The following is an 18,510-nucleotide window of genomic DNA, read 5'->3' as shown; positions in this document are numbered from 1 at the left end:
TTAAATTTCTAGTTTCCTTCCAAAAAGTTTTAAACTATGTTTTAAAGGTAATAATTTAACGTTGTCTAATTAAAAAGTCAAAGAAATCATCATGATAAAATTTTACAGTAAAAAAGCTGACAATTGCTTTCAGTAAATTTGTTTTAGGACAAGTAAATATTGAAGGTCTTTAACATGGATTTAGGATGAGGGGAAAAAAGAGCCCAGGAATAACATATTGAGCCAGTAGGATAAAAAAAAGATACTATGAAACTGATTCTGTCTGTATCTAATTGATGCCTTACATCCGTGATCCATTTTTATTATCTCCACAACCAAAGGAAAATAGCCTCTTGCAGTCTAATCAGAGAGACTTGGTAACTTGAGCAGCATGAACTAGCAATGACGAAGCAGAAAAATCAGTAGCCCATTAATGATGTTCTCAATATTCATTGCACAATAGAGCCTTGCCTACTAGAAAAGGACATTTCAAAATTCATTGGTTTGTCAGTAAAATATCATTATGCCAACACTATAGAGTCCTAATTGCAGTCTAGACAGTAGGCATTGTTTAGTAGTCTCTCTTGTATATGAGAGACCAGAACTAGAGAATAAATGCAGAATGCCCTGCACTTATTGAGTTGTAGAATGTAGATTTGAGCTCAAATCTTTACTTTATTTTTGTCTTTTAATCTTATAAAATATTAGGCTGACATTATGGTGGTTTGGACAAATTTGTAAATTGTGTTAAAGCCTTTAAGGTTAGGATAAAATATCTGTAGTGGAGAGTTATGAAGATTCAGATGACAAATTATATTTCATTAAATATAACTACCAAAACAAAATGCTTGCTATAATATCGTTAGTTTATTAAGCATATGTTTGTCCAACATTCCAGTATAAATGTCGGTTTTACTACAGTGAAAGATTTCATTGATTTGGACATTGCTCTACCTTTATATGTGGGCAATAAAATATATGAAGGATTATGCTTGATGTTGATTTTTGTTTGTTTAAATATGAATGTAATAATGGAATAAAAACTAAAAGCTTAAGTGAAGATCTTTCACATATTTTTCGAGCAACTCTTAATCACATTTAGAAAGGAAGCTTTGCTTTACTCCTGATACAGAGAATGGACTTGCACCTCTTCTCTGGGCGGCTTACAGCAAGCAAGTAATAGATCAGTTTTCTTTTTTTCTTTCTTTTTTTTTTTTTTCAGTTTCCAAAAATGAGGAAACCTCTAATAATAGAGTGTGTATTCTGTCTTCTATTTGGTATATCTATTATTTTATACCCTTTCTTATGAAATAATATTTAAATAGACCCAGGGAATTGTCTCCATTAACATCTCAAATGTTATCCCCTTTCCTAGTTTCAGCTCCAAAAGTCCCCTATATCCCCCCCCCTACTCCCCAAACCACCCACTCCCACTTCCTGGCCCTGAAATTTCCATATACTGGGCCTAGAATCTTCACAAGACCAAGGGTCTCTCGCTAGGCATTTACTTGATTTCTGATTGATGGGATCTGAGCCTAGACAACTGTGGGAGATGCCATTCCTGGGCAGGTGATCCTAGGATGTATAAGAAAGCTACCTGGGACTAAGTCAGAGACTCCAGGGAGCACTCTTTCTTCACAGTGTGTGCCTCAATTCCTGCCTCAAGTTCCTTCCCTTACATTCCTCCATGATACAAAATGACCCTAAGGCAGTGGTTCTCAACCTTCTTAATGGTGCAATTCTTTTATACAGTTCCTCATGTGGTGGTGACAAAGAACCAGAAAATTATTTTCTTTGCTACTTCATAATTCTACTTTGGTTCCTGTTATGAATCGTAATATAAATATCTGTGGTTTGTAATGGTCTTAGCTGACTCATATGTCTTTTGACATCCCCTAAAAGGTTATCAATCAAAGGTTGAGAACCATTGTTCTAAAGAATAAATCAAATAAGCCTTTTCCTCCACCAAATTGTGTTGTGTATATCCAACTAACACAGGATGTGCTTTGGTGTGATGTGATGTTATAGTGTGTGTGTGTGTGTGTGTGTGTGTGTGTGTGTGTGTGTGTGTGTGTGTGCGTTCCTGAGATTCATCAACTTTAGCTGCTGTGGATGCACCATTCAGAGCTCAACAGAAAAGTAGATGAGCTTTCAGAAAGAGTGCTTCATCTAAGAACAAGTCTTGGGAAAAAACACAGAACGATAGCCTCAGCTTTACCTTTTTTTTTTTTTTTTTTAAATTTTAAACATTTATTCAGCCTAACTGCAATTTTATAAAATACCAAGGAACATAGAATTTGAAGCAGGCTTTTTGTCTGAAAGATTTAAAAGTGAATGGAGGGCTTCACTTCGGGGCTGATTAGGTTTCCTCTAATGCAAGTTGAAGAATTTTAATCGATGGCCACGCCTTAGCAGCAGATAATTCCACATCTATTCAGATTTCTGATTGAGAATTCCCTAGGGCCGAGCCAATACACTCTGAAGTAAAAAGTAAAAGACACTCACGAGGGCTTTCTATCATATAGGGATATAATCAAGGACTTCAAATTTCAGATCAGAGAATGTGAAATAAAGACCTTCCGTCATCTTCAAGAAAATGTAAAAGGTGATGCAAATATATCCACAACAGCAAGTTATAAAATAAAATTAATATTAATGTAACTATATATTTCCCTTTAACTTTTGTTAAATATGCGCAATGTTATTTCTGACTCTAACTGGCAGAATAAATTTCTTGCAAATTATACACCTCGATGACAAAATAACCAGCTTAATACTGTATATTTCTAAGAGTTTTATGTTAAACAAATAATCTTTGGTCTTCATAAAATATAATGTATGTCACAATGTATTTTATTATTCCCAAATAATATCCATACATAAGAAGATACAGATATTTTTTCCTTTTATGTCATTTGAGGTGTGGGAAGATACATTGGTATGTAGTTAAAAGAAGATACAGAGTGGTTATTAAAATAATCTTTTGAGATAATAATCATCTTGTTTAAGCTTTGTGAGGTTGCCAGATACATGCTTATATTTTTCTTATTTTTAAATAATAGAGTTTATTATTGATTCTTTGTTTCAAAATCAAAGTTTTGGAAAATGTAAAGTAAAGGCATAAACTACTCCAGTTATAGGTATAGAGTTCTCTTCAAGATGAGAAACCATTGCTCCACTAGAACACTCATGTCAGAACCAAGCCCAGCCTTACCTCCTTGCTGTGCGCTGAGGGCTCATCCCTGGCACAGTTTCACATGCTGACCCAAAATTCTAGGAGTTACAGTTTATGAAGGCAAAGGACATATTTGTTTTAGAATTCTTAGATTTTTTTTTAATAAAAAAAGTAAACATCTTTGAGAATATACAATTTATACTTTTATAAAACGGCATGGATACTGGAAAAAGTCCAAATTGAATACCATTAGCTTGTGGTGATTAGAAGGGAGTTAAGAAGCATAGTTAATACAGACCACAAGATCCTAGTCTCTGTCCAGTAAACATTGAACTATGTATGCTACAGATTTAAGTGAATTTGGATTGGGTAAAGATGCTCTTATCTTGTCTTGTCTTGTCTCAACTTGTCTCATCTCATCTCTACTTGTCTCATCTCCTCTCTTCTCTTCCCTCCCCTCCCCTCCCTTCCCCTCCTTTTCTCTTCTTTTCTTTTCTTTTCTTTTATTTATTTCTTTTTTTTGTTCTTTATTTTATTTTATTTTATTTTTTAAAGCCTCTTACATGGAATGGGACCACAACTGACATTTTATTGTAGAGACACACTTCCTTTGCCAGTACTCATCATACTTTCCAGACCAGTGACATGATTCCCATTTCTTTTAGAGGTTAAACCCATTGTATTATTATTGTTTTATTATTGTTTGTTTGCAAGATGAAATTTTTTTTCTTTTTTTTTCTTTTATCTTGGTTATTTTATTTATTTACATTTCAAATGTTATCCCCCTTCCCAGTTTCCTCTCCACAAGGCCCTACCCCTACCTACCCCTTGCCTCTATGTGGGTACCCCCCACTTGCCCACCCACGGTTGCCTCAGTGCCCTAGTGTTCCCCTATCCTGGGTCATCAAGCCTCCACAGGACCAAAGGGTGTCTCCTCCCAAGAGGATATGTAGAATCCTCTGCTACATATCCAGCTGGAGCCATGGGTACTCCCTGTGCATACTTTGGTTGGTGGTTTAGTCTTTGGGAACTCTGGGGAGGGGGGTGCTCTGGTTGGTTGATATTGTTGTTCTTCCTATGAGGTTGCAAACCCCTTCAGCTCCTATAGTCCTTGCCCTAACTTCCCCCTTGGAGTCTCCACTCTCAGTCCAATGTTTGGCTGTGTACATCTGGATCTATATTGGTCAGGCTCTGACAGAGCCTCTCAGGTGACAGCCATAGCAGGCTCCTGTCAGCAAACATTTCTTGGCATCAGCAGTAGTGTCTATGTTTATGTCAGAAGATAGGATAGATCCCTAGGCGGGCAGTCTCTGGATGGCCTTTCCTTCAGACTCTTCTCCACTTGTGCCCCTGCATTTCCTTTTAACAGAAGGAATTCTGGATTAATAATTTTGAGGTGGGAGGGTAGACCCATCTCTCAACTGGGGGCTGTGCCTATCCACTGGATATGGAATCTACAGGTTCTCTCTTCTCTTAGTTGGGTATTTTGGTTAATGTCCTCCCTGTTGGGTCCTGGGAACCTCTTGTGTCCCTGGTATCTGGGACTCAATAGTGGCTGATCCCAGTTCCCCCTTCCTCACTCATTTAACCTAGACAGTTTCTCAAATGTATTTCTCATGTGGTCAATGATTCAAATAACTTTGCTATCACATTGAGTGTCTCCAATTTGTCTTTTAGTCAGGTATATACCCTAGTTTTCTGTCGTTGCATGTAGTAGTTGAGCTTACTATATAAACATTTTAATAGAAATTAAAGTATTCAATATACTTAATTTAACTTCTGATGTACTTTAGGGGTATTAATCTATTTGTACAACTCATTTTTTTATTTATTCCTTATTTTTTATTTATATTTTTTCTTTACATTTTGAGCTAATGTATTTAGAAACAAGCATATTTTGCTTTCCTCAATTTACCATGGAAATGAGAAGACTCCTGCACATTTCATTGGCCACAAACATTCTTTACTGTAACATTTAATGTAAATGTGTAACAAAAGTATGCCTTTATTCTGCTTAAGATAACTAAGTTGTAGAATAATTATTAATTCAAGAACTAGAAATGAGCAATTTTTAAAGTTGCATTCATGTGTTCATTTGATTTTTGCCAATCTATAATTAATTATTACATGTATTCTAATTGTTGAAGTGGCTATTTTTCTCTTAGTGATTCACGTAATAAATTATAAATTTTATTCAATTTAATTGGCGAATTCCTTCCTATGTCTATTAAGCTTTCTTGTTCATTGCACACAAATTCTAGCTCAGAAAGCTACTTAGCAAATGATTTTTGCATAGTTAATAGTGTATTAGGGGTAGAGTATTAGGTGAGAATACTTACTTTCAACTAGGAGCTCTTCCTTCAGCCTACAATTGCATGGATTTTTGGTTCTCTCTGTCAGTTATTATTCATTTCTCTTACTTTGTAAGAGAAAATAACAGGCACATTTCTCATCATTGAAAATTTCAATACAAAAAGAGTTTGATCTAAAAATCATTGACAGTCAAAAATTGATAAGCATTGTATAAAAAGGAAAGCAAGCTCATTTTCATCCAATCTTTGAACAAAGCTTAAAATATTCTGCTAATTACCCGTACTCTTTTTAAAGTTATGATTTACATTTCCTTAATGTCACCAGCATGTCTAAGGTTCTGGGAATGGGGGAGTGCTATTTTGCACTATTCTTTGTAGTAGCTCTTTCTTCTAATTGCTCAACGAAGATTATCAAATAAAAGAATGTACCACACTAAATTATTTGTATTAGGCATATTAGAACTATATGGAACAAACATGTTCACAGTTTCTCTAATATCAACTAATTTTTTCTTATTAATGGGTAAAGGTCAGTGTTATCCAATTTTATGTACCAGGAATAATTGAAGTTAATTGTTCATCAAATTGTACTATTTTATCATTACATGTCATACTAAAATAATATATTTCACATTATGCACACCTTCAATGTTAATCTTTTTATACCTTTTAATTTTTTACCTCTTAGGCATTAGCTATGGGGATGATGACAGAATACTACCACTATATATTTACGACTCTGGTAAGTAATTTATTAAAACATAAAAATAATACTGCAGATTGTATTATCATAACCTTTTTAAAAGGGTGGAAATGTGTTTTTTAGTGAGAAGTAATATAATGAATAACATATTTCTACTTTGTGCTTTATATTATTTTGATTCCACCTGGGAAGAATTATGAGAGAGAAATGATAACTCTTGGGAGGAAGCTGATGAGTTTGAAATAATATGATTTTAAATATCAATTAAAAGTATTGTATGTCTGTTTTATGTGACCTCAGAAACTTTCAAAGCATAATGGATTTGAAAAATTACCTTGCTGAAAAGTCAACGTATTAGGCAACCACAATGACTTATACTATACTCTTTTGTTTGTTTTTGTTATTATTATTGTTGTTTATTGACTAGATTTTATGTTTGTGTTTTTGAAAATCAGGCTTTTCAAATTGTTCTTTCCATTTTCTATGTTTAAGTCATAGAAATTTTAGTGTTTTAAGTTAACTTGCTTTTATTTGCAATTAGCAAATTGCGTGTTACCTTTATATTTTGTCTTTAAATACTTATGATATTTTCATTATTATACGTGAAAATCTGTCTTTAATTTTTTATTAGATATTTTCTTCACTTACATTTCAAATGCTATCACCTTTCCTTTTGTCTTTACTTTTTAATGAGTGGTATTTTCCTGACTTCTCTTCTGTTCCCTCCCTCCCTACTTTGTTCTTCTCCCTACAGTACTCTGTTTTTCTCTCTCTCTCCTTACCTTCCTTTTCCCCTTTTATTCTATTGAAATGTAGCCCAGGATAGCTTTAAACTTGCAATCATACCTGCCTTATGAGTGCTAGGATTTTATGTGTATATAATCAGGCCATGCTTAACAATTAACAAGTCTGATTTCTTTTGTGAAATACACTGCCATCTTTTTCACTAATCCTTCTTTTCCCATTTTCAATTTTCAGTGTCTATTCTTTTTTCCTTCTGCTTTTAGATTGTCATAACTTTAATGATCAATTATCAACTTTGCTTAAAAATAATGGCAAAATACATTTGCATAATATGTATGGTTATTATAGTCCAATTCTAAATATTGTGGTATTAATATATATTCAAAACATTTATAAATTAATTTATTATTTTCCAAGTCAATTACTTTTTGATTTCATTTAAAACTTTAGGCATAATTATTATTATTATTATTAGATAATTCATAAAATTCTACTTGTTTTTTCTCTGCAGTTTCTAGAGCAGTATTGTTTTCCTGTTTTGTTGATGAGCAGTTCTTTTTTTAAAATGTTGTGTTGATGAGCAGTTCTTTGTTTAAAATGTTGAACATGCTTTCCTTGCTTTGGGAGTTATTACTAAAATCTAGATGTTCTCCATATCTTTCTCTGAGGACAATGATTTCTCCAGGCAGTATTCTTGACACAGCAGGCATTATGTTTCTTACAAACACCAAGATTGGCTGTACTATGTCACTATATCACATCTCCCTTGACAAATTTTACAGTTTAGAAGAAACTTGGTAGTGGGAAGGAGAAGATGGAGAGCTTATATCACCTTATCATACAGGTCTAAATAATTCTACTGCAGTTTGATTCAACATAATTGTAAAATTTTGAGAAAAATAAAGTCTCATACTTGTGAAAAAATAAAAAATATTTTAGGATAGTAATAACACAAACTATTTTAACTTCTCTACTTCTTTAATTTTATCCCAACTTTCACATTTTCTTTCATCTGATTCTCCTTTATGAATTCTGTTTTGCAATAAAAATGATTTCTAGCAATCTCTAGCAAAGAATCATGTTTTATATCTTCTCTCTTGTATTTATACTCAAATTTTGAATGCCCCTGACATTATCAAATATCCTAGTCATTTTTTAAAGGCAGATGCATAAATGGACGGCTTTCTTTATTTTACAAATTGCATGGTAGAGACACATTTAGGAAAAAAAGATAGGATAAGCAAGCAAAAGTATATACATTGATTGCATGTAAGTTGCCGCTGACACCGTGGTTATCAGAAGGGGGCTCTCTCTTTTTATGTTGTGGTTTGCTGAAGAAGATATAGCTGTTTGTAAATGCAAAAATGTGGCATAATCTGGTAATAACAAATTAGATGAAATTTAGAAAAATCTCTTTATTCAGATTCTTCTAAATCTTAGGAACTTTTAAATCATAAAGGGAAGCAATCTAGAGGGAAGGGCATCCCTCCATATTTTTATTATTGATTAGAGTTCTTCTTTGAAGTTTTCACGAGCATTTATCATGCATTCTGTTTCTTCTTACCACCACCTTATCTTTTTCTTACTATTATAATGCCCTGCCATGTTGTATACAGGTTTCTTTTCCCTGTTCATGTCTTTCTGTTTTGCCACGCACCCCAGACCTCTGTCCCGCAGAGGTGGGGCAAAGAGGACACTTACACCAAGGCAGGGTTTGAGCAGCTTCCACAGCTTCCTGCTGCAGCTTCCTTTAATCTCTCTACAGCTCACCCCAGCTCTCTACAGCAGTTCAGCTTCTCTCCTCTCTGCTTCTCAGCTTCTCTTCAGCTTCTCCTACTTTATTCTGGGGTCGCCCAATTTATCCCCTTCCACCCTCTGCACTCATCTCTCATCACTCATCATCCAGTCAGCATTCAGCACCTCTATACGCGAGCCATGCACGCAGACAGGATGGGTGTTGATAGGCCAGTGACTCAATATCATGCTGTATGACACTATATGTCAGACGGGCAGCATGTAATCACTCAGGTGCGCATAATCAGGTTTTTGGTAATCAAGCTGGGAATCACAGGGCTTGGCCGTGAACCAGGGTGCCTTCTTGGCTCACAAGGTCGCAGCCACGGCCACACCCACTTCCCACACTGTTTTGTTTTGGGCCTTGTGAATTTTAATTAGAACCATTAGAGTGCCAGTGATTTTACAACTCCCACTGGAGTTTAGCTAGTTTAGTGTTTGGTACACAACTGAAGCAATCCCTTAAGATCCATCAGTAATCAATGGATCGACTGTAGGACAAGTTTCTTCTGCACGATTAGTTGTTGACAGATCTAGTCTTATGCAGGCCTAGTGTAAACAGCTACAGTTGCAGAGATGATGTTTGTAATGACTACTATGCCTTAAAGTGAACATTTTAATAATTCTTCATTCTATCTTCATACTTTATTCTTTTAGCTCTCTCCTCCTTTATGTTTCCTGAGACTTAGAAGAGGAGATCATCTATCTTTTATAGCCCACTCAAAGAAAAAGAGAGAGAGAAAGAAAGAGAAAGAGAAAAAGAAAGAAAGTGAGAGAAAGTGAGAAAGTAACTTTCTTTTACACTATTTGCTTTCTTTCATCTTAAAATATTCAGTATGCTAAACCTCTGGATTTTGTGTACAGTGGTTTGACTCACCTTGCAACTCAGATCCCATTTACTCCATTAAATATCATTCACATTGTTGTTCCTCCTGTCAGGCTGCAAATCCCTTCAGCTACTTGGGTACTCTCTCTAGCTAACCAGTACACCCAGAGCTCCTTGAGACTAAACCACCAATCAAAGAAGACACATGGTGGGACTCATGTTTCTAGCTGCATATGTAGCAGAGGATGGCCAAGTGGATCATCAATGGGAGGAGAGGTCCTTGTCCTGTGAAGGTTCTATGCCCCAGTATAGGGGAATTCTAGGGCCAGGGTGTGGGAGTGGGGTGGGTTTGAGAACAGGGGGAGCAGGGAAGGGATAGGGGATTTTCAGAGAGGAAACTAGGAAAGGGGATAACATTTGAAATGTAAATAAAGATAATATCTAATTACCAAAAAACAAATAAAAAACAAACAAACAAACCAAAAGATTATGTCTTTTTTTTTTTTCAGAGTGTATTTTCTGACTTCATAATTTCAAAAAAAAAAAGGTGTAGATAGGTGTGTGGCCTTAAAAAAAGAAAGAAAGATAGAAAGAAAGAAAGAAAGAAAGAAAGAAAGAAAGAAAGAAAGAAAGAAAGAAAGGAAAGAAAAGAAAAAGAAATATTGTTCACCATAAATATTATCAATTGGCTTTTTTCTTTTTTAATTTCAATTTTGCTCATCATTTTAACTATTTTCCTTTGGTTTATATTGCCATATATGAATTATTTGCATCATGGGTAAAATATATACCATCTCTTTGGTTATATCACATAAATTGAACACTAAACTTATAAAAATTCCTCTGCAGTGCAGAATACAACTCAGGACAATGCCAGCTTCTTTCCACTGAATTATGTGCCTGTTCCCTGAAAGGTATAGCAGTGGGAGTAGCCAGCAAGATGTACACAGGATCAGTGACAGTCACGTGCCTTGGATCTTAGACTGTCCAGGAAGAGCTGAAACAAGTGTTAGAAAGTAGATAGAAATCTCACATTCTGTGTGTTCATATAATGGCATTCAGCTTCCTGATAGCTTTGGTCTCGTGTCTCCTAGGAAAATTATCAGGCAGAATAGGGATTTTCATGATGTACAGATTTGAGAGGACAACAGAAAATCTTCATTATGGTTAAATTCCAGATGGGGCATATAAAACAAAGTGCAGATTTCCTACAAGCAACAATGTCAGTAATGTTAATATTTTTTAACCTTTCATATAGTTATTACTAGGCATAGCCTTATTTTATAACTGACTTCTCTAAGTGAAAGCAAGAAGAAGAGAAAAGGAAAACTAGAAAAAACAAAACTTGAAAAAACAAAACTAAAATGTGACTAAGTGGGCAAGCTGTAGGAACATGAAAATACCATTGCATAAAATAAAAGGTCAAGACATCCTTAACAAAAGAAAGATTATAGAAATAGTAAATGTATATTACAGGAAGGTTTATTGTTCTGCTGCTTAAATTATGTTGTAATCAATACACTTGTGTTCATATGCAAAGTAAAGACATTTGCTTTGTATAAACTTAAGGATAGTTGATTTGTATCTAATTGATTTTTAATACTTAACATATCTTGAGGTACAGTGCTGGAAGTATCATAATGAAGATCAGAAGTGACAAGTTCAGAATTGTAAGCTTGTTGAAAAAAATCTACTTTTGGTGACACAAGAAAATTTTTGTTTCAGGACCTCTTTGCTCTTGATGTGGAGCCCTACAGATACAGTGGCGTAAATATGACAGGGTTCAGAATACTAAATACAGAGAATACCCAAGTCTCCTCCATCATCGAGAAGTGGTCTATGGAACGGTTACAGGCACCTCCAAAACCTGACTCAGGTTTGCTGGATGGATTTATGACGGTATGAAGAACTATTTAAAAACTCACTTTAAGTGTCTCTAAGTACTATCTCATACAACTTTTAGCTATCTGGATGTAAACAGTAATTTGATGTTTTGATAGAAAATATATATCAGAAGTTCTATTGTAAATAGTCCTACTAGCATTATGTGGTCAGTGCTCTATAGGAATTGGGGTTTTGGAAAATGGAGTTGATGGAAAATGACACAGTCTAAAGGCTAATGTAATAGATAAGTTTACACTGCCTTAGACAATTTATTTTCTGAGGGTTAAGAAATGTCTCATGAGCAAAGTTAACATGAGTTCAAACTATATACAGTCACAAGGACAAGGCACAGATGCCAAAATTTACATACAAGGATACAAGGGTTTAAACTTTTGTTTTGTTTTGTTTTGTTTTTTCATGACAGGGTTTCTCTGTATAGCTCTGTCTGTCCTGGAACTCACTCTGTAGAGCAGGCTGGCCTCAAATTCAGAAATTCACCTGCCTCTGCCTCACAAATGCTGGGATTAAAGGTGTGTGCCACCACTGTCCGGCCTAGGGTTTAAACATTTAATTCAATATCAAGAGCAAGCAAAAATAAGTAATGTGAAGAAATTCACTTCTATATGGTACACATTGGAGAAGTATAAAAACACATTCAAGAACAATTTTGTGTTTTGAAGAATCTGAGGTCACAAGATTCTCTTCTACTCCATTGATGAAACATGTTCTGACATTCCACCCCTTACCCACATTCTGACATTCCCCCCTTCCCACATTTTGACATTCCCCCCTTCCCACATTCTGACATTCCCCTCTTATCCACATTCTGACATTTCCCCCTTACCCATGTTCTGACATTCCCCCCTTAACCACATTGTGACATCCCTGCCCCTGTACTTTTTATTTTCAAATTTCAGAATATTCAAAGTCGTTTTTGTTTATATGTTACAGAATAATTCAATTATCATTTGATACATGCATACTGGATAAGCAATCAAATTATGAACACAATGAAATATATTAAACTAGTGAAAGCATTGTTTGTTATTATAATCTGCAACCAGAAACAAAGATCCAAACTATGCCCATTACTATTACTTACATTATTATATTGATCAGAAAAGTATAGAAAATAAATTGAAAATGGATACATATAATTATAGTCCTATTATTTTGTAGAAAGTAAGTACATACTTATCTCCAATAGGAACACAAATGTTATGATATCCCATGAAAATGTGACATCATATTCAAATATGTGATTCAAATCCCAAGGCAAAATTAAATGTAGTTTCTTCCTTAGGTGGATGGATGAATCTAATATGGTCTCAAGATTAAGGCATAAACTTAAGTCCTTAGTAAAGCAACTTCTCTCTTGCTGCATGGGGCCTTAAGTTGGCTGTAAGTGGACAGACTTGACTTCTGATGATATGGTTGATATCTCCTTTTGCTCTTTAGTTGAAGGTTCACTCTCTCTCTGTGGTGACTCTTACTCTCCCTTCACCCTCTGTTGTTGTCCTTGATGCCCTAAGGTTGAAGTTACTGGAAAGGGATCTATAATATTTCAGTAAGTCCATCTTCAATGACAGATGATTAAACCACACAGTGCTAGCTAAAGGTAGTTCAGAATGTCCTATCAATAAATGTTTTTTAGCTCTTGAACATATAATACCTTGAGGTAATTTTGATAGATTAAAAGTAAAAAATGGAAAGTGTAAGAAAGATCCCTTTGTGCTACCCCTTTTTAATTTTTTAATATTTTCTATTTAAATGTTATATGTGCTTTAATATAATGTCTATTATATGATTATTGTTCTATCATTAGATAAGCTTTAATTTTTTTCATACCATAGGCAGGTTCATTGTCCATTTTTATGGAAGTACACTCTCGTGTAATAGAGAAAGTTAGTGTAAGAGAATTACAAAAGCAATTTATGAACTAATGAATGAATGAATGAATAAAACTTAGAATATGTGTCAATGCAAACTTCAGGTATGGCATCTGAGGTGCAAAACAAAAGGTGCTAACACCACTTATAATTTGTTAGTATTTTTATCTATGGGATTACATCCATCTATATGATTATGACAGTGTATGGAGTCACAACTGGACAATCTGCACAATTTGTCTCTCTTGTCCAAGTGGGATATGGTTTTACATATGAAGTCTATTAGCATTAGTGTGTATGTTTTGATGTTCCTATTCTAGAGTATATGGTAGGTTAATGGATCATCTGCATTATTTAATTCTGCAATAAAACAAGGACAGTTAGATATGCACAGGATGAGTAATAAACAAAGAATGCATGTGAGTATTAGGTACTTGTTGTAGTTCCTGTAGAAATTGGAGTATAATAGAATGGAAACACAAAACTAAAGCATCTTCTACTGCTGTAACTAATCCGATAACACAAGAAGTATCTAAAACAACATTCACCATATTATGAATCAACCGTAATAGTATTTGAAATAGTAGATGAATCAAAGCAACCAGGCCCAACCATTGGACTGAGAAAAAGGAAGTCTTTATAAACTGATGGTTATCTGTACCACAAATCTCTTTAATACCCATAGATGAGCCATCAACAAAATAAGTATTCCTGTTAAATATGAGAAGGTTGGCTAATTTTTGTAATCACTAATTCACTTTGTACCAGAAAATCCATGGTTTATCAGATGGATAATGATTTCCTATGCTTACATTGTAATCTGAAAATGAAATTTGAAAATCTGTAAAGTTCTGTAATGCCAAAAAAAGACTGTTGTTAATTAAAGTCAATATAATACAGCAAGAATCAAATCCTTATCATTGTTGACATCAGGTCTCCCCAAGAATTCCAAATTGAACAAGAATAAGGTAAACAGTATTTTATGGCCCTTATAGTGTAAATAAGTTCATTACAGAGGTTTTTGCTAGTGTGCTCTAACACCAGTAGGAGAAAATTTAGTGGGGCAAATAAGTACTGTAAAGGAAGGGAAGGATCCACAAAATACACAAATGACTCCTTTATTCTGCAGTAAAATAAGTCTAATTCTTCCTTTGCCTTTCAAGATAATCTGCAAGGACTATTGGATACTGTCTCTCCTTCTAGAGTTTTATATCAGTTGGTTAAGGCGTAACTAGGTATTCCTAATTATAAGTCATAGCCAATTAACATTCACTAGTAACTTCTGAAAGTTGTTAAATATTTTTATTTGTTTCATTTACTGTAATTTTATATTTTATGTGTGTACTCACGTGCCTGCATACATGTGTGCATGCATGAGTGTGTGTGTGTGTGTGTGTGTGTGTGTGTGTGTGTTAAAAGCTGCTCTACCTTCTAGTTGTCTCAAATATTGCACAGTATCTGGTTTTGTACCCTTTTCAGGCGCAATAATAAGTCCCTTTTTCTGTAGCATATCTTAAGTCATAATTTTTGGATTGTAGCTCTTTATCTTTAGAAGTAACTAGCAGGATATCATCCATATAATGAGTAATATGAGCCAAACTTATGTGAGGTAGGAAAGGTCTATATCATAGACTCTAAAACTTTTCCTACATAGTATTGACATATGGTAGGAGAGTTTTCATGTCTTAAGCTAATATGGTCCATTGACATCATTGCTAATGTTCTTTAAGATTTACTGAAGAAAAAGAAAAGGTAAAATATAATTTATCACTGGGATAAAATGAATAGTATAAAAGTAATCTTTTCTATTATTATTATTATTATTATTATTATTATTATTATTATTATTATTATCTTTATTTACATTTCAAATGCTATCCCGAAAGTTCCCTATACCCCCCCTGCCCCTGCTCCCCTACCCACCCACTCCCACTACTTGGCCCAGGGCTTCCCTTGTGCTAGGTCATATAAAGTTTGCAAGACCAATCAATCTCAAACTATTCAAACATAGCTAAACCAGGCTAAACAAATATAGCTAAACCAGGCTGTAAACCTCCCATTGGCCACATGGTGGCATTAACATTCTGTAAGTCAATCAACAATCTCTAATTACCAAATTTCTTTTTAATTGCAAAAATTAAGAAAACTATATGATGAAAAATAGAGTCCTATATGCCCTTTCTTCAACTTCTCACTGAATAACTGGTGAAGGGTCTTTTCTTTAAAGAAGAAAAGTGCCATGAGGTATCCAGACAGCCTCATTAGATTCCTAGGGAATTTTTAAAGAGAGAATTTTTTCAATGTCTCCTATGAAAATCCAAATTCATGTTTATAGTTTGGTCTTTGTGGGAATATAGGTTTAATAATATCTTGCAATTTTTTCACTAGTCCTCTCGTTTTTTGATATTCCATTATTCTCAATGGATTTGTGAAGAATAGGTCGCATTAGAAGTGGGGATATAGATCTCTGCATTAACTTGTTGGAGAAATTCCCTTACCCTAAGATTTATTGGAACATTGGTAGCATGAGGCCAAAATGGACTGCCATTTTGTCTTCCTACTCTATGCATTATAATTTTATAGCACTTTGTTTTCTTAGAACTCACAGTTCCCAACTCTATTAGGGTTGAATTTACCTTCATAGCAGGCCATTTGGAGGGTCATTCTTCTATTGTTATAACAGAGACTTAAGCTTCAGAATCACTTAATCCTTTAAAAATTTTTCCTATTATTTAAAAATCCAACAATGTTTTATTACATTACTTTAATAAAGTACTTAAAGCTGCAGCTTTATCTATACTAACAAATACTTACTCGTGGAGCACATTTCTTGTGAAGTGGCTACATAAAGGAAAAATGATAATTGTGCAATTTTTTTATCCTGCTTTAAACTTCTAATCAGTGGGCACAGTAATCATGACTGCTGTTTTTCCTATATAATCTTCATTAATGACTCCTGTATGAACAATTCTTTTCATAGCTAACCTACTGAGACCAAATAAAAGTCAACTGTTCCAGGCAGTATAGGTCCCCAATATCCTGTATGTAACTTAAAAAGACGTTGAAGATGGGAAATGACAATATCTTTAGGGCAAGGAATATCAATATTAGCACTATCTTGAGTCAGAGATTATAATAAAAATTTAGATTGATTTGTAATCAGAAGGTGGCACAAATGTTATTGTTATTGGATTTAAACTCTCTTATTTTATAGGGCCTGGGGAGGCAGGCAATCATTTTCCCAGTTGTTGACTGGTATTGTTATTGTTGCTAGGCAATGAATTGCCAGCCTTATCATATTTAGATTGGCATTCCTTAGCTCAATATTTTCCTTTCTTGAATTTAGGGCACAAGCCAGGATCTCACTGATTCTGACTATTCATTTGCTATAGGAATTATTTTCAAAGTTTCTTTGTGGCCAGATCAGCTACAATTGAAACATTTTGCTGACATGTATCTTTGAACAGCTCAGTTTGTTCGTCTCCGTATTTCAACAAAATTTCAAAAAATCCACAATACTCCCTCCCTCCCACCTTCCCTACTTCCTCCCCCCCCCCTCAGGTCTGACTATTTCTTGGCAATGCCAATAATTTCATTGATATTACCAAAAGCCAGTTGTTTTAATAACTACTGACTTTATTTCCTCTTTTACTTGTTCCTTACTACCATAGTTAAATCTTACTATGAAATCAGCATAAGGCTCAGAGTGTCTTTGTTTAATTTTAATATAACTACACTCCAAGTCAGGTCGTTTATCAATTTTCATCTAAGTATACATAGCTATATCTATAATATGCATGAGGGCTGTAGGATGTATATTATGCAGCTGATAATCTATTGATACCCATCTCCCAGTACCTGTAAGCATTTCATATGTGACATTTCTAGCGTCATTCCTAGTCATAGTTTTATCACTTTTTTATGGGCTAAATTTTCACTGAAGAAATTGGTAAGGACTAAGAACCATATAAGCAATTACATAAAAATTAAATAGCAAACCTTGGACATTAAAAAAAAAAACTTTTATAGCAATATGGAACAGTGGTGCATAGGAATCACAAATATTTATAAAATATTTCATTATATTCATGTCTAATCTCAATAAACATTTTTATTTCATTGAAATTGCATTGGAAACACCAAGCTTATGAGGCTGAGGAAGAGTTGGTAAATGAATTACTTTTCCCTGCTGTGCCCTCATTTATCTAGGTTATAAAGTTTGCCTTTTCATAGGCCCTCCTAGGCCTTCATCAAAAAATTGAGAGGATTCTACATTATATTAACTATCAAGATTCCCCACCTCATGCTTCAGAATCAACTTATTTAGGCAATGGAAACTACATGTCTGAAGGATACTTCAGTCAGAAGACTGAGGGATTCATCAATAACATAATTGTCAGTGGCACTGTTTTTACTTTTCATTATGCCTGACTAGAGAAAAATCTTTTTTGCATTATTTAACACTTTTAAGGTTTGATCATATCATCCAGCTTATTGTCATTCAAGAAATGGAGCCAACTCTTCCTCACAATTAATACCATCTTTGTCTTCCTTCTGTACCTTGATAATAGTCCAAAACAATGCCCCGGTGACCCAACTTTGAACAAGGACCTCTTCCCCTTGTCCATATGCCTTCTCAATATTATTTTAGACTCTATCCCACATTCTTTATCTAAATATTCTTCTTCTGGAAATCAGGAATTATAATAAGGAACTTGCAAGAATTCTAATTTGATTTTAATGCTATACTCCTCCTTTAAAAGAAAGATGCACTAGCTAAACAGAAGACAAAGTTTTTCCTGGTTTCTGTCCCATTGTTTTCGTTTACCTCCTTTAACAAGGGTTCCCACTCTCTTGTCTCATAGTTGGCTTCAGATCCCTGATCAGGTGACACGTGTCACTTCTCTAAGGATGGTGGGACCTGAGGAATGAAGCTCATAAATGAGGCAGACTCATACAATAGTCAAATATATTCAGTAACTCAGATAGTTTATACTCTGAGTGTTAGTAAAGATCACATGAGGAAAGATCTCTTGAGTTCACGATATATACAAACACTAGAAGAAGCCACATGCAGGAACAATACATTTCAAGAACAACTCTCTGTTTTAAAGAATCCAAGGTCAAAGACTCTTTGTTTTGTTTTCTTGGAGTGTTCTCAAAAGCACTCAGAATTCTCCTCATACATCTTTTTTTTTTTTTTT

At 34.4% G+C, this 18,510-nt stretch overlaps 1 protein-coding gene across 6 annotated transcripts in view; it reads left to right on the top strand.

Moving 5' to 3' along the window:
* Grik2 (glutamate ionotropic receptor kainate type subunit 2) overlaps positions 1–18,510 on the top strand; it is a 740,066-nt gene that overhangs the window by 245,622 nt on the left and 475,934 nt on the right. For all 6 annotated transcript variants that reach the window (XM_021204375.2, XM_021204374.2, XM_029542109.1 and 3 more), the window contains 2 exons: positions 6,155–6,208; positions 11,259–11,432. In XM_021204375.2, coding sequence (XP_021060034.1) covers positions 6,155–6,208; positions 11,259–11,432 — 228 coding nt within the window. The remainder of the gene's footprint in view (positions 1–6,154; positions 6,209–11,258; positions 11,433–18,510) is intronic.

The sequence above is a fragment of the Mus pahari genome, chromosome 9, assembly GCF_900095145.1.
Source record: "Mus pahari chromosome 9, PAHARI_EIJ_v1.1, whole genome shotgun sequence".
Lineage (NCBI taxonomy): Eukaryota > Metazoa > Chordata > Mammalia > Rodentia > Muridae > Mus > Mus pahari.
Note: the sequence above shows the minus strand (reverse complement) of the source record. Positions and strands in the feature narration are given on the sequence as shown.